Source organism: Ischnura elegans, assembly GCF_921293095.1.
Source record: "Ischnura elegans chromosome 13 unlocalized genomic scaffold, ioIscEleg1.1 SUPER_13_unloc_3, whole genome shotgun sequence".
Lineage (NCBI taxonomy): Eukaryota > Metazoa > Arthropoda > Insecta > Odonata > Coenagrionidae > Ischnura > Ischnura elegans.
In genome coordinates, this window is record NW_025791659.1 from 5544692 (window position 1) to 5567254 (window position 22563).

Here is a 22563-nt window from a genome sequence, read left to right on the forward strand (position 1 = left end):
AAGAACTGATTATGATTAGCTGAGATGAGAACTGATTAGCTGCATGGCATCCGATGTATTGGACGGTCAGTTTTCATTGTTGATAACAAATACAAAATAGCGGAGAAAAACTTGAGAAAATGAGAAATAGAAAGATCAACCTATAGAACAAAAATAAGATAAAAGTTATCAATATATTGAGCAAAATACTTCAATAAAAAATAATTTATTTATCCCGTGTGGGTGACTGAAAATTATTTCAATGCCATGTGTCACATAAATGCTTCTCAAGTTGATAAATTCAAGGAGTCAACAAAAATATTAGTGCAGTGGTGAAGACAGACATCCATTTGAACTTAATGTAGTATCACAATGTAGCGCATGTCTACTGGAGCCCAGTAAAAAAATTAAATATGCCCGTCCGATATATCGGATGCTATGCACTAATGGGTTAATAATCACCTATCAAAACTGCCTATGATCAGAAAGTTTCCTTCGTTTGGTAGGGTATTAATAATCCTTGCCTGCTAGCAGGGTACTCTGCTACCTGCTACCAGCCTGTAGCGTAATGGGGCCCTGAGCCTCGCACCAAGGAGGTGGCCTCACACAGGCAGCAGAGGGAACCAGAATGACTTCGCACGGGCTTTTCCCAGCATTCATACTTATCCATCGCGTTTTCGCACGCTTGAAAATTTTCACTTTTCATTTAATCGCGAAAAATAGATATCGTCATTTGAAAATCTAAAAGCGTGAAATACATAGGCGGATCCAGGGGGGGGGCACGGGGGCACGTGCCCCCCCCAGACCCTAAAGGCCTGTTTGCACGATACATTAACACGTACCAGTTAATGTACGTTTGCGTGAATGTTTGAGTGAAATTTTGGTGGACCGGAACGGAACACGTACGAATGCATGAACCAAACAAGAACAGGTTTTATTTTCTGTGCATGCATTCGCACAAGTTGGGTGGTTACACGGTACATTTTAGCGTTCATTTTCGCATTCATACATTCAGACATTAACCCGTACGTGTTAATGTACCGTGTGAACAGGTCTTTAAAATATGCAAGATTTTTCATACGGTCCCATTATCATTGCGTTCGTTTTGTATTATGAAATATCCTTGTGCCCCCCCCAGAACAAAATCCTGGATACGGTTTTGCTTGTGCCCCCTCCAGAAAGAAATCCTGGATCCGCCCCTGGTGAAATACATACTCCAGGAGTAATAATCTTTCGATTTAGGCAATAAAAAGTAGTAGGAAACCACCCTATTATACACACCTACTGTTTTAATGTAAAATACCACAAGATGTCCAATTTTAAAATGAGTTTATCCGCCCTCCTAAATCCGCCTATGACTGAGATGGATCCCCTGGTTTGATTGTGGGTACCCAGTCAACACAAAAATAGGGTGCTTTCCTATTTTTTTTATTGCCTAAATTGAAATATTATTACTCCTGGAGTACATATTTCACCCTTTTAGAGTTTTAAATTGCGACCTCTATTTTTTGCAATTAAATTAAAAGTAAAAATTCTTAGGCAAGAGCGAAAATGCTACAGCTAGGTATCAATGCTGGGAAAAGCCAGTGTGACATCTTTCTGGCTCCGGCTGCCACCGTTTGACGCCACCTTTGGTGCGAGGCTATGAGCGCTGCTACGATGAAGGCTGCTAGCAGGTAGCAGTTGGCTTAAATAAGGATTATTAAAACTCCCTCAAACCAAGGAAACTTTCTGACCGTAGGTAGTTTCAATAGGTGATTAATAAGACATGTTTCCCTGAGCTCTGTGCCTCATGCATGCATTGGTAACCTCAGACGATGTAAAACTCCTATCTACTTGTATGGGTGCCAATCTGGCCTTTTTCAAATGAGGTTAAAATTGACCATTAACATTCATCTAACCTGGGATTTCTAAAACCAAATAAATTATATACTATGAATAGACTAATGGTCGGAAGCGAACCTCCCCTTACTGCGCCTCTAATCCCGACAGTGAGGGAAAATGCAATTGTGTAGTATCTCCCAGAAAAAATCCTGGGTCCCCTCTTAGAAGTATGTAGTGGATACAGAAAAAGCTCAAGGCTGCGGCTCATAGTATTTCTTTAGCAACATTTACTTTTATCATAATAAAAAATAAGTTGCATGCAAATTTTAAGAAAATTTTATTTAAACTGATTATACACTCATACAAGACAATGCCACCTCGCGATGTTAAAAAAAAAGTTACAATAGGGTAGTTTCCTTGGTCAAAGAAAACAAAAGGCATCTACTCGTATAGGAACTAGGTCACTGTGACGTCTTGTGGAGTGGCATCGCATGGGCGCCAATCTGGCCTTTTTCAAATGAGGTTAAAATTGACCATTGCCATTCGTCTGAACTGGTATTTCTAAAACCAAATAATTTGTACATTATGAATAAAGTAATGGTGGGTAACGAATCGCAATCAATGCCTTTCGCTTTCTTTGATGAAGGAAACTATCCGATTCCGGAATAAAGTTAAGGCAGCAAAACTCAAAGTGAGTCTGAGACCTATGTGAAAAAAATGCAGAATAAGGACAAATTTTCCAGGTTGGCTGATGGTGGGGACTTGCCAAGCTCTATTCCAAGAAATATCAGAAAGCACAGTGATGTCCATGTCCACAGTGATGCAGCAAGGGGTTTTGGGGGTTAAACCCCCCCCCCAGAGCTCAGAGAAATTTTTAAGTTAAATCTATTTGACTTAAAGGGATTAATATTGCTGATAGATTATTGTGAGCATTAACAAAATATCCCTCATAAGGCCGTAAAACTCAACATTTTGAACCATTTATCTTAAATTTTTTCTGGCGGAGGGCCCCCACACCTACCACTACCATTACCGCATATGGATTTTGAGACAGGAACATGTTTAACGTCCACCTCCAGATATTTTAACTTGACCAATAGGCCAATCTGTAACAGATATTTTGTCGGTAATTGTTTTTCGGGTTCATTCCACGTTTACTCATATTTTGTGGTTGACAGTTTCTGGCGCGTTCCAGCTCCCATCTTCGTGTCCCGAAGATGAGAGCTGGAACACCCCCGAAACTGTCGTCTGCGAAATATGTGTCAACGCGGAATGAACCCGAAAAACAGTCACCAATTAACTCACCATGGAAGCCTCCGTAATAAATATTGTTGGCATTGGTGTCCCGACACACTCCTTAGTTTTCTCTTGGTTAAAAATTGAAGACATGAGGGGTAGAATAGAAAGACAGAGCAGACTAGAGAATTAAAAAGGCTGTAAAATAAATTAATAGTCATCCAAAATATCGTGTAATGGAAAGTGAGGGATTACATTTTTATATGAGTGTAAAGATGTAAAATATTTAATTTGATTGTTGCACTGAGACCTAAATAGTGAATTGCATTACTTTTACAGGTGTGTGAAGATAATTTTACTCCTCATGGCATAATTCGTGAATTAGAGAAGTATGCTGAGAGGACAGCGAGATTACTTTCCGCTCCATTGAAATGGTCACGACCGAGACGCTGAGCCATCCTTACTTCCCTATTGCCCCATCTACCTGTCTTCCCAGGCAAGCATACGGGAGAGCCCGGGCAAACGAAGGAGGGTGAAAGAATTTTCTGCATTGGAAGAGGCGGTGGAGGAAAGCATTAGGGAGAAGGAGACATACAACCGACATAATATTATTTCAAGCTTGGTGAACCCAAAAAACAATCAACAATCAACTCCCTGCAGAAGCCTCCATAATAACACATATTTAGTCATTAATGTGTCTCCACAATTCATAATAGGGAACTTGCATATATTTCAGATATAATCAATAGCCCCAAAATTATATAAAAATATATGTTTGCATACCTCGGTGAAAGTTTTTTTTATTATTTTATGACGTGGTTTGCGATATTTAATGCATCAAAGTTCACGAGAATTTTCTAATTCAAGTGAGAAGCGAAAACGCCCGATGATTGGCTGGCAGAAAAGTGACGTCATAGTTCAGTACGAGGAGGCACGGCGGCACGGCCATAGTAGAGGTTGCACACTGGAATACATGCGACGGCGTGGTTATGATTCATTTATTGAAGTGCAGACGTATCGGAGTTGTTCATTGTGACTTCAGGGATATTATTTGATCTATTTCTCCTCCATTGAAAGCGATAGATTGCGTAAAGATGAAGGCATATGGTTATTCTTAGGCTGATCCTAGCAAGCTTCCTGTTACTGATTCCATCATGATAACAGGGTATTTTAGTGAAACTGTAGACTTCGTCGGCTCGGAAATTCGATGCCGAGAAATGGAAAGGTAGCTGATGTGCATCTGTAATGTTTTATAGTTCATAACAAAGTGAGACTTGCGTATAATATTGGCGAAAGCGTATACGCATGTGAAATGTGTATTCTTTTGCCATATAACTACCACACATATGTATCACAATTCAGCCACACTGTGGCCATAATTTTTGTGTTGACTGGGTTGCCTTATTCCTTATCCCATCTCTTCTTGTTTTTCCCATCATAACTACATTATCTAGCTATTTATTACTTGCTTAATCATAAATTTAATTCAAAGACTTAAATTTGACACTTGAATATCTTTGAGAAAATGGCACACTATCTACAGCAAGAATGGAAATTTAAGGTGCACTTAACAATAAAAATGAAACAAAGAATCTAATAAAATTACGAATAAAATTTATTATGTTTTCCATATTTTATTTCTATATGAGAAATATTTTCATGAAACCATAATATCATCTTCAATTTCTTATGCCATATTGAAAAAATTCCCTCAAATTTAATAATGCACTTTGCCATTCTTAAACTTTTGGCTACCAGATATATATGGCCATAAGCATAATGTTATCACAAGGAATTTATGCGTGCTAGAGCCTGTGACTTAGTTCCCATCGAGTCCAGTCCTCATCCGTTCAAAGCAGATTATCAAAACTTGGATTATACCACTATGTATAAGCATGAAAATGAAGTTTTGAGCGAGAAAAAATATTTAAAAATATGTCAAAACGAATTGTGCTAGTTGGAAGAGTGCAGCAACAATAACGGGCATGTTTAACTCAAAATATGGAAAGAAATACTTAAATTGGTAATATTTCAATAGTTACGTCATGGGGGAAATGGCATTGAATTTAAGAAACTGTAACGAGAAAGAGCATAACCAAGTATATCTTTGAGCTTAAATATTATTTTAGAAAATTCTATCACCATTTGCTTTGAGTATTTAACAGAATAATATTTTTATATTAAGTTAATGGAATAGATCAAATAAGAATTTATTCGAAATGCTTAATAAATTGTTGAATCCCGTGAAAGACGTAATTTGAATTTCGCTCTTTAAGTTCATCAAGGAAGTACGCAGAAGATAAGAAGTTATTTTTTGTCTCAAACTTATCATAGAAGGCATCTTGTGAGAATGTTTTATTCGTGTTTCCCAATGAAGTACCTATCCAGTTAGTTTATATATGTCTTTTACGACGTTTTTCTTGATTAGCGTGGCCTAAAAGGTGATTTGCTTCGATTAGGCGTCATGAAAAGCTTTTTTTGTCACAGATGGCGTGAGATATGCAAATATAATCTATTCTACGAATACACTGAAACATTTTTTTTGCACTTGAATTGTATTTCACAAATTATCTCTCAATATTTATCATTTTCATTTAAAACTGTATAATAGATCATTTGGGTAGTAATTAACATATAATTACATCACGATAGTTAACAGAAATATAGAAAATAGTTTTCGTTACGGCCTATCGGCGCTGGTTGGCGCTGCTGTCGGTTTGCAAAACGATTCGAGAACAATCGAGGAAAGCACTCCAACCGCAGTCATGGCCGGTGCTACAATGGTAGAGAGAAAAATTGACATTGCTCATGCTGACGAGAGTGTAGGACGCAATGCATTGGAAGAAATTAGTAAGTACATTGTTTGTCGTACCATTCAAATCAAATTTCTTGATTTTCTGTCGGTAATGGATTGGAATTACAAGGCGCGATACTGCACCGTCATACCGACTGTCACATGTTTTAAGGTTTATTTATAATTTTTGTAGTCCTAAATACTGTTGTTGTTAGCCTGTTTTCTCTAAATTTAATAAATTCATGATTTCATTTTGGTTTGGTTAATTACAATGCACAATTTTAATGGGAGTGACGGTGGGAATTATTCTAAATTACGTGTTATGATTTCATGGTGTACACGGGTAGGAGTGAGTTTTGACATTTTAAGTGAATTTATTTCTCCAAAGTTTGTTTTCATTTGTTCCTAGAACGCTGCGAGGAAGATGGGGACGAGGAATCTATTCATCAGAAGGAGCAGGAGATATTACAGCTTGCCCAAACCTACAAGAAGGAAAAGAAAGCAAAAGGTAACAATGGACGTAGAAGTGTCAAAATATAATGGTTAAGGAGTTTTACTGATCGATTATCCTATCTAGTTTGTTCTCATAAGGTGGCGTAATTTTTCATGTACTGAGTTTATGTTGTAGTGAAGCGCTGTTTACTTGCCAGTTTTTGCAACATGATTATTTGGGTCATGGCCACTAGAATCTCATCATTTCCATTGTCGATTTTCGCCTTTGTGGAATGCGCGTATCTTTAGAGAATTGTGATGGCGCTATTAACGAGTCGCAGGTAATGCATACTCATTGTGAATTTGGAAATAAATATGCAGGGTAGCCATTTTTCTTCATGAGGTCATCATCCTAAAGAGGTAATAGTCACGATGGTTTTGCCAAATTTTGTCTTTTCATTTATTTCTTATGCTTCGTGTGCATTAATTTAGTTCTTATTAAAGAGAGTGCAATCGAGAAACTAATTATAAGACGCGGCACTGAAGAAAAATGCTCTAATGGACAAAGTTGTTCAGAGAAACCTTGAGTCCAACTAGTGAATAGCCTTTTATGGTTCGCAAGTGATACATGCTGCGTAGATGTGGACCTTGAGGAAGGGAAGAGAGGAGAGTGTGTTTAAATTGGTGTTTGAGTCTATGGAGTCGAATTAATATTGAAGTATTGGGGTTGTAATTAATATTTAGTTGACAAGCTGGGAATTGAATGAGGCTATGGTCGGGTTTTATCGAATGCTTAATTATCCGATCTTCACCAAATTTAGGATTTATTAATTATTTAACATTATAAACAATCTTAGGCATGGAAAAAATTGCTAGCACAACTTGATATGTACGGTAAATATCTTGATTAGGAAGTGGCTACTTTTACGAGTAGGCAGTCATCTTGTTTGACAAAAGACAATCGTAAACAGAGACGAGCCTTTTCAAACGTTATTTGGAGTTTGAACAATGGAGATTTGAGATGGATAATAATAATGTTTTTCGCAGGAGTGGCCAAACGGAAGATTGTCTTGGCGGGTTGGGTAGGACAGGTTGTACTAATAGGAACGGGGAATCGTTTTATCAATAGGGTAGTTCACTTCATAAAAGAAACGAAAGGCGTTGATTGCGATTCGTTACCCACCATTAGTGTCTTCATAATATACACATTATTTGGTTTTTGAAATACCGGTTTTGACGAATGGCAAGGGTCAAATTTTATCCTCATTTGAAAAAGGCCAGATTGGCACCCATGGGATTCCACTCCACGTGACGTCACAGGGACCTAGTTTCTACACGAGAGGATAGGAGTTATACATCGTCTGAGGTTACCAATGCATGCATGAGGCACAGAGCTCAGGGAAACATGTCTTAATAATAACCTATTAAAACTGGCTTAGGTTGGAAAGTTTTCTTCGTTTGATAAGGTATTAATAAACCTTTTTTAAGCCAAGCGCTACCAGCCAGCAAGGTACTCAGCTACCCGCTAGCATCCTGCGTCCTATCAGCGCTCAGAGCCTCGATCAAGGTCACCTCACAAGGCGGGAGGGGGGAACCAGAAATGTGTCGCACGGACTTTTTCCCATCATTCCTACTTATGCGTTGCGTTTTCGCGCGCTTGAAAATTTTCACTTTTCATTTCATCGCGAAAAATAGATATCGTCGTTTAAAAATCTAAAAGCGTGAAAAACGTTCTCCAGGAGTAATAATCTTTCGATTTAGGCAATAAAAAAATAATAGGAAACCACCCTATTGTTTCGATAATGTTTTTTCGCAGGAGTACCCACACGGAAGATAGCCCGGGCGGGTTGGGTAGGACGGGTTGTATGAAAAGGAACAGGGAATCGTTTTATCAATGGTTTCCAAAATGTCTTTTTGTAGGAGTGCCCTGGACCGAAAGATTTCCCCTCATAATTGCCCATATCCCGCCTGAGTACTGTCCCACCCCAGCACCCCTGTCTCACTCCACAGGCCCGTTACCTTGTTCACCGCTGATTAAAATATCCAAATTTCCCTGCCATCACTAATTAATATCATTTGTTTTCGATCGTCTTCTGTCAAAAAGATGGCTGCCTCCTCGTAAAAGTTGCTACTTCCTAATGAAGATATGTACCGTATTTATCATATTTAAATAGTTATGCTAGTGCTTTTTTCCACGCCTAAGATTATTTATGATGAAATCTGTTGTTTTTTCCGGGTATTCTTCCGCATTTATCTATTTGTAGGACGATATTTCGCCAACGTTCCAGTCGGCTTCCTCAGGTCCACTGAAGTGTCGATGCAGAAAGTTGTTCATCTTATATGTGCCCTCCAGAAATACAACATCATGACCAGATTCAAATGCGTCACCAAGATGTCGAATATCCTCGTCAACACGAAAGACCGCCACCCTAAAGACATCTGTGGAGGAGTTTATCAAATTAAATGCAGCTGCGGTGAGTCCTACATTGGCCAAACATCACGAGCACTGAAATGCCGAGTCCAAGAGCACAGAAGGGCAGTAAAAAATAGACGTTTCACCCAGTCAGCGGTGGCGGAACACCAACGGAGTGGACCGACACACAATATTGATTTTGACAATGCCTCTCTTTTGAACAAAGAAGGTCGCTACTACCCGAGAATAATCAGGGAGGCAATTGAAATCGCCATAACGACAAAGAACTTCAACCGTGAGGATGGCTACAATCTCGCCAGTGCGTGGAAAAGGGTCTTCAGAGATCCTGACCAATCAGGGCACACCTCGAGAAAAAAGGCGGCAAATGGGGTGTATATAAGATGAACAAATTTCTCCATCGACACTTCAGTGGACCTTAGGGAGCCTACTGGAACGTTGGCGAAATATCGTCCTACAAATGGATAAACGTGGAAGAATACCCGGAAAAATCAACAGATTTCATCGTAATCTCCGCGGAAGCCTACCTGGAAACATTATTTATAATGTTAAATAAGTCATAAATCTTAAATTTGGTGAACATCGGTGGATAATAGGGTGGTTTCCTATTATTTTTTTATTGCCTAAATCGAAAGATTATTACTCCTGGAGTACGTATTTCACGCTTTTAGATTTTTAAATGACGATATCTATTTTTCGCGATTAAATGAAAAGTGAAAATTTTCAAGCGCGCGAAAACGCGACGCTTAAGTATGAATGTCGGGAAGTCTCTCCGCGTGACGTATTTCTGGTTCCCATTCCCGCCCTGCGAGGTGACCTTGAGGCGAGGCTTAGCGCTGATACGACGCAGGCTGCTAGCGGCTAGCCTAGTACCCTGCTGTCTGGTAGCGCTTGGCTTAAATAAGGATTATTAATAACTTATCAAACGAGGAAAACTTTCCGACCTTAGCCAGTTTTAATAAGTGATTGTTAAGACATGTTTCCCTGAGCTCTGCGCCTCATGCATGCAATGGTAACCTCAGACGACGTATAACTCCTATCTTCTCGTATAGAAACTAGGTCCCTGTGACGTCACGTGGAGTGGCATCGCATGGGCGCCAATCTGGCCCTTTTCAAATGAGGATAAAAATGGACCATTGCCATTCGTCTAACCCGGTATTTCTAAAACAAAATAATTTGTATATTATGAATACACTAATGGTGGGTAACGAATCGCAATCAATGCCTTTCGTTTTCTTTGATGAAGGAAATCACCCTATTAAGCATTCAATAAAACCCAACCATCCCCTTGAATGAATCCCTTTTATATCACCGTAAGGCAAGTCATGGGACGTCTAGGAGGAAAAAGTTACAATGCATAATAATGATATGAAACGCTGAATGAATTAAACGAGGGTGGATCGATGAGTAACGCACAAATTTTTTTAAACAGAAAGTTTAATCAGTTAGGCAATATAAATTTTATAGCATTGAAGATACATGTTTTACCTATTATGGTATGGTATTTGGAGGAGGCGACCGACAGCCGAGGTCATTTGCGCCATGAGGGAAGGGGTAGGTAAGGAAGGGTGGAGAGAAACCCGGCGTCAGCGTTAGCCTGCTCTTAACGAAAGGCACCAAGGGGACCACGGCTTAACGTCCCATCCGACGGACAGAGTGTTGCTTCCTTATGCAGGCTTCCGCGGGTCGATGAGTATGAAGATACGTCTCTTTCGGGTAATACACCGCGTGGGTCCATTGTTCTCGGACGACAGTTTCGCCGGCGTCCTGAAGAAGCCGACTGTAATGCCGGCGAAACTGTCGTCCGAGAACAATGGACCCACGCGGTGTATTACCCGAAAGAGACGTATCTTCAGACAGAGTGTTGCGCTTGAAATGTCCTCCACACAGCAATCAAGCAGGGATCGGGCAGTCTCTGAAAATTCTCTGCCCTACCGGGATTTGAACCCGAGTCCGCCGGGTGGGAAGCCAACACTCTAGCCACCACACCAACCCGATCCCCATTTTACCTATTTTTCAACATAAGATCCGAGTCCCTTGACGTATTTCTCCCATCGTGACACTAGTTTGGAAATATCCCGTTCGTAGAAGTCCGTTTTTTTGAGAATACAACCATCTCCGCAGAGTCGATTTGACTTCTTCATCAGCGTCGAAATGTTGCCCACGCCCCCCAGGGATTTCTTCAAATGACAAAACAAATGCAAGTCCGAAGGTGTGGACTGTATGGTGGGTGTTGGAGTACCTCCCAGCCAAAGTGGTCAATTTTTTCACGAACAGAAGCAGCAATATGGGGACGAGCATTGTCGTGGAGCAGTGTCACATTTGGCCTGTTGCGTTTGTCGCAAATGGCACGATGAAACTTTGACAATGTTTATCCATATTTTTCAGCAGCGTATGTCACTCGCGTTTAGTCCTTTAGCCCACAAAAAACGACCTACACTTCGTGGCTCTTCGCGGGTTGACGATGCTAACATGCACGCCATTTTGGCTTAGTAGTTCACGCTCCTGCCGCAAGAGCTATACATTATCTAAATGTGGCTGCTCTGGCGCAAACCTTCAAACTAAATGTATGCAAAATTTCAACTCCCCAGTCATTATGAAATGGCGGAAAAAATATGTTGTGCGTTACTTAACGATCCATCCTCGTATTTTTCACTTTAGTCTGGTATTGATTATACGAGATTTGTTCGGAAAGTAATGGGAATTTTAGTGTTTTTTAAAATAACTATTTAATTGCCTACATTATTTCTATTTCCATCAAAACAGTCTACTAGGTAATACGCACTTGTGAGGGGGTCCAGCAACTGGGAAAAATCAGGGATCGTGCGTGAATTTTAGTCCTTGGAGTAAGGCATGAATTATAACCCTTAATCAGTGACGTAAAATATTTGATACACTTCCAGTGACGTGCGGTCTGGGAGACCGCAATAAAACAAAAATTTGTAAAACGTTGCAAAGTCATTTTTATTGCGTAATTTACTGTTTCTTTGACTTCTCAACTATTATAAAACTTATATTTTATATTATGCATTCCAAATACGAACCAACTTTTTCAGTAAAAATTATTATTTGAAACAGGATTAAAAAACTGATATCAAAAACACTTGAGTTATTATTTTTACTGTGGTACTTTTTTAATGAAGTACTTAATAGGGTGGTTTCCTATTATTTTTTTATTGCCTATATCGGAAGATTATTACTCCTGGAGTACGTATTTCACGCTTTTAGATTTTTAAATGACGATATCTATTTTTCGCGATTAAATGAAAAGTGAAAATTTTCAAGCGCGCGAAAACGCGACGGGTAAGGAAATCTCTCCGTGTGACGTATTTCTGGTTCCCCCTCCCGTCTTGTGAGGTGACCTTGATCGAGGGTCTGAGCGCTGATACGACGCAGGCTGCTAGAGGGTAGCTGAGTGCCTTGCTGGCTGGTAGCGCTTGGCTTAAAAAAGGTTTATTTATACCTTATTAAACGAAGAAAACTTTCCGACCTTAGCCAGTTTTAATAGGTGATTATTAAGACATATTTCCCTGAGCTCTGCGCCTCATGCATGCATTGGTAATCTCAGACAATGTATAACTCCTATCTTCTCCTATAGAAACTAGGTCCCTGTGACGTCACGTGGAGTGGCATCGCATGGGCACCAATCTGGCCTTTTTCAAATGAGGATAAAAATGGACCATTGCCATTCGTCTAAACCGGTATTTCTAAAACGAAATAATTTGTATATTATGAATACAGTAATGGTGGGTAACAAATCGCAATCAATGCCTTTCGGTTTCTTTGATGAAGGAAACTACCCTATTATCCACGTAATGCAACTAGAAATGCTTCCTTATAAATTGTTAATTATTATTATTATTCGACAAAAATCACTATGATTTTTTTTAACAACTTTTGAATCATTTCCACCAGCATTTCGTTTATTGGATTTCGAATTTAGTGACGTGAGGTCTCTAAAGACCGCTACTAAAATTCAGTTGCAAATTTTCAGAAATAAGTAAAGAAAGAACGTTAAATTTTATGAGTGCTCAATGTCCTCATTATACAAAATTATGATGCTCACGAGGATTGTGGATATTTTGAAATAGCAATTTTGAAAATATTCATAATTTTAGAAGCGCAGCGGTCTCTCAGACCGTACGTCACCGGGCTTAAGGGTTAAAATCTAACTTATTCCTTGAAAATCCTTCTCCTCCCCTTCCCATTAACCTCGTTACCACCTGACGTTCTATCCTCCTCCTCCTCCACCTCAAAATCGACGGGCTTATATACCCGCGGATGGTCCAACTGCCGGTTAGTATATATACCACCCCTTCAGCGGTGATGAATTTATGCAAAGTGCGCAATCGGGGTAAAATGGCGATACAAGTGTAAAGGGACCTTTGCAGTGTTAAGGCCCTATCTCACCTTTGTTTATATGCTATTCTTTTTGCCACCCTTATGACCTTGACGGTGACCTTACTGGGTCAATGGTTGAATTTTCGTTAAAAAAAAGTTTTGTTTTCGGCTTCCCGTGTCCGAAAACCTGAGGAAACCTACGGTGAAGTTCTACGGTAACTGCAAAACTGACTTGGGCACCCTTTAAAACCTATGGTTCGACACGCTGGTTGTCATGATGCCCCGACGTTTATCTCTATGACCTTTGACCTCCGTATTGAGCTTGGAAATCAATTAATGAATAATACGGGTGTTTGGACAATACCAATGACTTGAGCACCCTATCAAACCCATGGATCGACACCTTTGTTGCTATGCTATTCTTTTTGCCACCCTTATGAACTTGACGGTGAGTGTACTGGGTCAATGGTTGAATTTTCGTTAAAAAAGTTTGTTTACGGTTTCCCGTGTCCGAAAACCGAAGGAAACCTACGGTGAAGTTGGAAATAAATAAATAAAATCTTGGTCAATAAAATTCAGACCTTTTTCTATCTCGATTTTTTTAACACTGATATCCCGTAAAGCGAATTCAATATTTCAGTTTGGACCCACATTGTGAGGTCAAAGGACGAAATTGTAACATTTTGCTTACACTCAACAAAACTAAGGACCTTTCCCCATAAGTGTGCCAATTTTTATTAATATTTCTGGAGGCGAAGTTACTTAAATTAGAGGTCAAAAATGACACACAACCTATGGGACAGCCTGTAGTATAACCAAAGGTTTACAAAAAAATGCACTTATCTGGGCCGTATTCTTAGTCGACCCTACATATCCGTCCCTACATATCCTCCGTATTAACCTTGGGGGTCAATTAGTGGATTAATAGGGTATAGGACAATGCCATTGACTTGGGCACCCTTTAAAACCCAATAATCGACACCTTAAGGCCGTATCACACTAGCGACTACGACCGCCGCTGCGACCGCGATTTCGGCTGCGGCTGCACCCCATCACACATTGCGGCCGACGCCACGATTGCGCATGCGCACGCATGAACGTTTCTGCTTGTGGCTTGTTTGTTTACGAAAGCCCAAAGAATGGATAGAGAGCAGCAACTGTTGAAATTCAGAACTCTCAGACCGCACGTCACAGGTTAAGGGATAAATGAATTTTTGCTCCGACCTGAAATTACAAAACCGAATAATTTCAACAGCTTCAGGCTTCAATTGGTGGAAGTTAGACATATTTAAATAAATAAAAGATCGTAGCACTTTTACACAATAATTTTTAATGCGTACAACGCGTTTCGGCTCACTGAGCCATCATCTGGTACAAGACACTTCAAACATTTGAAAATCACCTTTATACACTTAAGAAAGGGGGGTTGGGGAGGATTTGACGTCTTTGAAGATGAGGGTGGGAACGGGGGTACAGAGTAGAGACAGTGGGAAAAGATACAACTACGGGATATGGAGAACCCGCGTTGGAGGGAGGGTTCTAGTCCTAACTGTAAAGTTACGACACGTGGGGAAGAACCATAGCCCACAGAAGGAAAACGCCACACAAGAAGGGTGGGCGTGAAAAACCTGCGAAAACCTACTGAGTGAAAGCTAATGTCATGTAAAAGCAAAATGCAACATAATCAATGAGGTACAAAGTATACGCAAATATTACACATGCAATAAAGATACAAAATATAACATATATATACAAAGCATTCAGTGGTACATATCACTTTTTCGCAGGCACTGCTAAGTGTCATGTATTTTTACCAGTTAGTTGTGAAGTGAAAAGTGCTTTGTGTAGCCTCCTCTTAAAAGATGCCAATGATGATAGTTCCTAATTGAAAGGTTAAGATTATTCCATTCCCTACATGCAGTAACGGTAAATGATTTGTCGTAAATGACAGTTCGGTGATGAGGTATAACAAGATTGTGATTTCCTCTTGGGTTTGTTTTTATACCCTTGAGAAAGGAGTAGGAGAGGATTTTACATCTTTGAGGATAGGGGGGTGGGAACGGGCGTACATAGTAGAGACAGTGGGAAAAGATACAACTCTGGGATGTGGGGAACCCACGTTGGAAGGACGACTTAAGTCATGTCTGTAAAATAACGATGCGTGGGAAAGAACCATAGAAAATGAGGGGGGGGCAGGGAAGATTGAAAAAAGGGGGGGAGTTAGGCTGGGGCACAATTAACGCTAATGTGAGATGGTATACGGGATCCGGGAGAATGCGAGACGGGGAACGCCACCGTGCGGTCACAATTGACGTTCCCGTGGCCGGAAAGAAAATTGACTAACGCCCGCGCAGTGGTTTTGTTTGTGGTCTTCAGTCTTTTCGTTTTTGTGTAGGAAGAGTTTTGAAGAATGTTCGAAATCGACAAGGATAGTATGCACGTAAAGTAAATCAAGTAATGGCTTACCTTAACTGACTTCTCTTCAGCTCACGTTGCACACGACAACAACAACCGCTGTATTCAGCAATGGGCGCCAACAATGCTGTATCGCTGTGATCGGCTTTCCGTGTAGGAGACACGGGAAGAGATGAAAGTTGCCTCTCGTGTTTACGTACTCTCCGTAAATGGTGGTTGTGTCCCTTCCATAAGCTTTCCCTTCCGCCATCTTTTTACCGATTCCAGTTAACGGCTTGCGTCTCACGTTAGCGTTGATTGTGTCCCGGCCTTTAGGGTAAAAAGGGATTTGTGCAAAAGGATTTGATGTCTGTGAAGAAGGGGGTGGGAACGGGCGTACAGAGTAGAGACAGTGGGAAAAGATACGACTGATGTGGGGAACCCACGTTGGAAGGAGGAACCTAGTCATAACAGTAAAATAACGACGCATGGGAAGAACCACAGAAAAATTGGAAGGGGGTTGATAAGAGTGAAAAAGGGGGGGGGGTAGTTTTGCAGTGTCTTGTACCAGATGATGGCTCAGTGAGCCAAAACGCATTGTACGCAGTAAAAAATTTTGTGGGAAAGTGCTACGATATTTTATTTATTTTAATATGATCTCTGCATTTCTTAAGGGTTTTCTTCCGCGTCAGCTTGTTTATGGACAACAGTTTCGCTGGCTATCCTGCCAGCGTCTTCAGGTCGAAGGTGTCAGCTGTCGGTTTCTGCCTCGCTTATATCCCGTAGGCTGATTGGGAGCTGCTCAGTGATTAGCTGTCTGACTGGGCGCTTCTCTCTGATTGGCTCTCTCTTTGTTGTCCACAAACAAGCTGACGCGGAAGAAAACCCTGAACAAATGCAGAGATCAAACCATCGCCGCGGATATATATGTTTTAACATTATTTTAAAATTACAAAACTTTTATGTCGAAGTCATTTTACGTGTAATTTTGCCATTTCAGCAATGAAATATTTCTGCCCAAAATGGCTTGTCAACAGACCGTGGATTTGGCGACATTTAGTCGGTGAAAGCCTGGAAAAAACCGCTAATTTTATAATTTAGTTAGAGTGGGATAAATTAGATGTAGGATTAGTGCACGATAAATTTGACGTTTCTTCACTTCTCTGCCACCCTACATTTTCTCACTCACAACCTTTAGCCAGCCCTGAATTTCAGCACCCATTTTTCTGGTCTAAAATGTGATTATCTTAACCCCTTTGCGCTGTAATGACGAGTCTATACCATTTTCCCGAACTGAAGGCGGCTGACCTTGAGCGTGCTCGCAACCCACCCACTCTTCTAGCCAATCACAGAAGAGCGACAGGAGAGAAAGTGTGCAAGAGCCCGCAGTCTCTCTCCGAACTCCGAGCAGTGAACATCGACATTTAGCGACAGCTGGCTGTGTTGCCAAGCCGAATCTTTGGAGATCGCCGAGCGCTCGTTCTGCTGCCCCCGAAAGTCCCCCCCTCACAAGGCTGGCAACACTGGTCGACCGGATGGAGGGGAGCGGAGGGGAAAAGGGAAGGGGATGGAGGGGAACGGAGAGGAGGAAGGGGCAGTGCTTCCCATTGGCTACTTTCTATTTTCCACCCAGCCGCCTTCAGTTCAAGAAAATGGTATAGCTCGTCATGAACTTTCGACGCCAAACCGCGCACTGACGAGTGTATCTCAGGGTTTCCACTCAACCGTGAAAACCTTAAAACCGTGAATAAGCCGTGAATTTTGTCTACCGTGAAAAAAACCTGGAAATAGCCGTGAATTTCAGTATAAAACCTTAAAAATCTCTCAAACTTATAGAAACAGAACTACAATTGACAGATCAAAAGAAAGAAAAAGTTATTTCAATCATGTTTCAAGGCCGTGCTACGTACAGACACTGTCTACACATTTATCTCCGCACGTATATTCGAAGTGCAATTATTGGTCCTTGTGCCATGGCGACACATTGATCTTGGGCCTGTGATTGGAAGAGAGGCAAACAGTGTTCACTAACCCTGGTGAAAAATCAGACTCTTCTTTACTTCCCTACCTCACTGCTCCCTCCATTTTGCCACTCACAACCTTAAGCTTCACCTAAATTTTGATATCGATAGGTGACGTCATGAGAAATAGCACTTTCATTGCTACGTTTGAATTCACGGTGCCTGTTGCGGTTGATAAATTTTTAGTTAACGTGCGGGCGGTGATTGTTACATCATCAATATTTCTGCCTAAAATGGCTTATCAACAGACCGTAAATTTGATGATATTTAGACCGTGAAAAAACCTGGAAAAAGCCGTGAATTTTATAATATAGTTTAAGTGGGAACCCTGCTAGATAATGACAAAAGATGTCGAAGCCATGGTCGGTCGTTAAATGTTAAATTAAATAATGTGGAAATTACCATTTGTGTTTTTATCATGGATATAGCAATGTTCCATAAAATGAAGCCTCAAACGATTTCATACTTTTAGTGTAAATTACTTTTCATTGACAAAATAAAGAGCAATGCAGCAGAAAAAAATATTTTGAGTCGAAAAAATAAATTTGAGTCGAGGTGAGTGCACTGCGTTACCATGGAGACGCGGAGGGGAGGGAGACAGACGGAGGGGAAACGCCTGCCCCCACCACCTCCATCCCCCCCCAATCGCTATGGACTACACGGAATATGCTCCACCACGGGGACGAGGAACTCCACCCCTTCGAATGATTGCAATCGAGTGCATTTGCGACATTTAAGAAATTTTAACCCCTTGCTCTGTAATGACAAGTCTAGCTCGTCATAAACTTTCGATGACAAACCGCTCAATTACAGGCATCCCCCGAGTTACGTATGTCTCGACTTACGTAAATCCGTACTTACGTAAGCGATAACCGTATTTCAAATGATTACGTTAATTTTCGAATGCGAGCGCGAAGAAGTTTGCTTGTACAACCTATGGTAGAAAAAATATCGAATAGTTATAGAGTTTTTTACGTGCTAAAAATAACAAAGTGACCCATTTTTGTCATTCCTCGAAGGAAATTTCATTAATTTCTGTAGAAAAATCGCTTATAAATCCCAAGTCAGCAATCAACGTGAAAATTTGCAGTTCTAGCGATGGATGTGGTGGCGTATGTGGTTGCGCTCATTCCTGTACGATACAACTTGTTATGCAGCAATCTCTGAAGCGCCAACGCAAAGGTTCGACTTAAGTAAATTTCGACTTACGCATAGTCTGCCGGAACGCATCTCTTACGTAACTCGGGGGATGCCTGTACAAGGGTATCTCCTCATCGGATTATCATAATTTTAGCACTATTTAGAGGAACAATATAAATATTTTGGAAGCTTAAAAATGTTGAAACATTCATAGTATACATAAAATATTAACATCAAATGAAACATGATGCATTGGAAGGATTAAATTGATTTTATTCCAGCAGCTATAGCTGTCTTCTCCATGTTTAATAATCACATTGTATTCCACAGTTCTACGTATACAAAACATCATTTAATTATCTATCGTTTAAAAGAGAACCATAGAAAAAATAAATGGAGAATAGGGGCACGATATTCGGAAAAATTAATCGAATTTGAAGATTTGAAAAAAGGACTTGCTTTATACGGTAGGGTAGTTTCCTTCACCCAGTGGCGTAGCCTGGGAGGGGGTGTCCAGGGGGTTCGGACCCCCCCCCCCCCCCCCCCCCCCCCCCCCCCCCCCCCCCCCCCCCCCCCCCGAAATACAAAAACAATCATTTTCCTTCATTAAAGAAAACAAAATATCGAAAAATCATGATTTAAAAAAATATTTTTTAAGAAACTCATAGGCGTAACCAGGGGGGTCCGAACACCCCCCTGGTTACGCCTATGAGTTACGCCCCCGCCCATGAAATATAAAAACATAATTGCTTTCCTTCATAAAAGAAAATAAAATATTTAAAAAATCATGAATTTACGAAACATATCTTTAAAAAAATTAATGTTTTTCATCATGAAAGGTGTTAAAATTAGTTTAAAACCCATTACTTAGTACCCTGTTTATCAAAAATTTCCCCCCCCTGGTTTTGGACCCCCCCCCCGGACGAAATTCCTGGCTAATTAATTAAAGTGGAAAATTAATCGAAGTGGATGGGGTTAATTTAAATTGGGATATCTTGTAAGAATTTTTATAGCCGCATTGAAACGTGGAATGTCAGACTGGGCAACGCTAGCACTCTTTGACTCGAGTAAGATTAAAAAACATGAAGAATTAATTCCAAGTGATGTCAACATCTACTTATGACAGGGTTCTCACTCAAACTTGCCTTGGGTGACATCAACCAAGGTACATAGCTTTGGGTGATGTCACCCAAGGCTATGTACCTTGACAATGGCACGAGTTGCCGAAACCATGATCGGTGAAAATAAAAGAGTGTGGAAACAGACAAGTTGTTTTAATAAGCTGAATATCAAAGATTTCCACCGCATCACGCCGGACACTGTATCTTCTATTCTAAACTTTTATGTTCAAACAATGTTTAATGATTAATTGTTGTGGTCGAAGAAACAATGGGTAAAACTTTATGTGACACTGCCCTACGGTGCTTCGGCAGTTTTTCGTACGTTTGCTTAAAGTTCAGTGTTCTATAATTCACAGTGTCTGGCGATATCTGGTGGAAATGTTTTATATCCATGAGAATAAAATAAAATGGTTAACTTCCACACAATTTTATTTACTAAGTAGTGACCCGGTTTCGACACCTAGTGTCATTATCAAGGACATTACTACCTTGATAATGACACTACGTGTCGAAACCGGGTCGGTACTTAGTAAATAAAATTGTGTGGAAGTTTACCATTTTATTTTATTCAGTGTTCTACCTTATTGCGGCGATAGTTGAGTTCCTTGGTACACTATGTTCTAGGTACACCACCCACCCCTACTTCCCTCGTGGAAGCTCACTTTTCCCATGCCTTGCGTTGCATGCGATGATGTTTTTATTTTTCGTCATCCGAACTTGACGACTGTGGACAGCTTCAGACTGAGCATGCAACAGAAGGCCAATAGGGTAGTCGACATCACCGTGCTTTCTGATATTCCTTCGAATAGAGCTTGGCAAGTCCCCACCATCGGCCAACCTGGAAAATTTGTCCTTATTCTGCATTTTTTTCACAGGTCTCAGACTCACTTTGGGTTTGGCTGCCTTAACTTTATTCCGGAATTGGATAGTTTACTTCATCAAAGAAAGCGAAAGGCATTGATTGCGATTCCTTACCGACCATTAGTGTATTCATAATATGCAAATTATTTGGTTTTAGAAATACCGGTTTAGACGAATGGCCACAGTCAATTTAAACCTCATTTGAAAAAGGCCAGATTGGCGCCCATGCGATTCCACTCCACGTGACGTCACAGGGACCTAGTTTCTACACGAGTAGATAGTTTTACATCGTCTGAGGTTACCAATGCATGCATGAGGAACAGAGCTCAGGGAAACATGTCTTAATAATCACCTAATAAAACTGCCTAAGGTCGGAAAGTTTCCTTCGTTTGATAAGGTATTAATAACCCTTATTTAAGCCAAGAGCTACCAGCTAGCAGGGTACTCTGCTACCTGCTAGCATCCTGCCTCGTATCAGCACTCAAAGCCTCACCTCAAGGTCACCTCACTTGCGGCAGCGGGAACCAGAACGACGTCACACGGAGTATTCCCAGCATTCATACTTAGCCGTCGCATTTTCGCACGCTTGATGATTTTCACTTTTCATTTAATTGCGAAAAATAGATATCGTCATTTATAAATCTAAAAGCGTGAAATATGTACTCCAGGAGTAATAATCTATCGATTTAGGCAGTAAAAAAATGGTAGGAAACCACCCTATTATCATAAATCCTAACATAGCAGCCTTTGATACTAATATTCTTCTGTGTAAATAGTGTAAATTTGGTGTTAGGGGTCATATCTTATCATGGTTTCGGAGTTATATTTGCAATAGAAAGATGAGAGTAAAAATTGGCAGTATGTATAGTGATACTGATATTGCAAAACATGGAGTTCCTCAAGACTCCATCGTGGGACCTCTGCTATTTTTAATGTCCATAAATGATATGTACTTGGCTATTGTAAAATTATAATATATACTGATGATGTCGTATTAATAAGCGCGCATAAAAATTTTGATACAAGTCAGATAAGGATACAGAATGACTTTAAAATGTTAAATCTATGGACGTATGATAATAAATTAATTATGAATGAAGGAAAAACGTTAACTCTGCATATAACCTCAATGAATAATGTGAGGAAAGAAGTCAAGATGAAACTGCATTCCCACCGTTGTATTCACGACAATAAGTTAGATCTGGATAAAATTTGCACTTGTCCAATACTGGATCAGGTACAAAAATATACTTACCTTTGTGTGATAAGTGATGATCATTTCAAATTTTCCCTCCACATTGAAAATATAAGTAAAAAAATGTGAATAGGGTAGTTTCCTTCATCAAAGAAAACGATAGGCATTGATTGACATTCCTTACCCACCATTAGTGTATTCATAATACACAAATTATTTGGTTTTAGAAATACCAGTTTAGACGAATGGCAAGGGTCAAATTTTATCCTCATTTGAAAAAGGCCAGATTGGTGCCCATGCGATGCCACTCCACGTGACGTCACAGGGACCTAGTTTCTATACGAGTAGATAGGAGTTTTACATCGTCTGAGATTACCAATGCATGCATGAGGCACAGAGCTCATGGAAACATGTCTTAATAATCACCTATTAAAACTGGCTAAGGTCGGAAAGTTTTCTTCGTTTGATAAGGTATTAATAAACCTTTTTTAAGCCAAGCGCTACCATTCAGCAAGGTACTCAGCTATCCGCTAGCATCCTGCGTCCTATCAGCGCTCAGAGCCTCGATCAAGGTCACTTCACAAGGAGAGAGGGGGAACCAGAAATGCGTTGCACGGACTTTTTCCCATCATTCCTACTTACGCGTCGCGTTTTCGCGCGCTTGAAATTTTTCACTTTTCATTTAATCGCGAAAAATAGATATCGTCATTCGAATATCTAAAAGCGCGAAATACGTACTCCAGGAGTAATAATCTTTCGATTTAGGCAATAAAAAAATAATAGGAAACCACCCT

General features: G+C 40.3%; 1 protein-coding gene across 1 annotated transcript in view; it reads left to right on the forward strand.

The window, feature by feature from the left end:
- Nucleotides 1–5753: 5753 nt before the first annotated feature.
- The window catches only part of LOC124172827 (26S proteasome non-ATPase regulatory subunit 11), a 48773-nt gene continuing 31963 nt past the window's right edge, over nt 5754–22563 (forward strand). The window contains exons 1-2 of the mRNA XM_046552320.1: nt 5754–5889; nt 6243–6341. Coding sequence (XP_046408276.1) covers nt 5805–5889; nt 6243–6341 — 184 coding nt within the window. The 5' untranslated portion in view covers nt 5754–5804. The remainder of the gene's footprint in view (nt 5890–6242; nt 6342–22563) is intronic.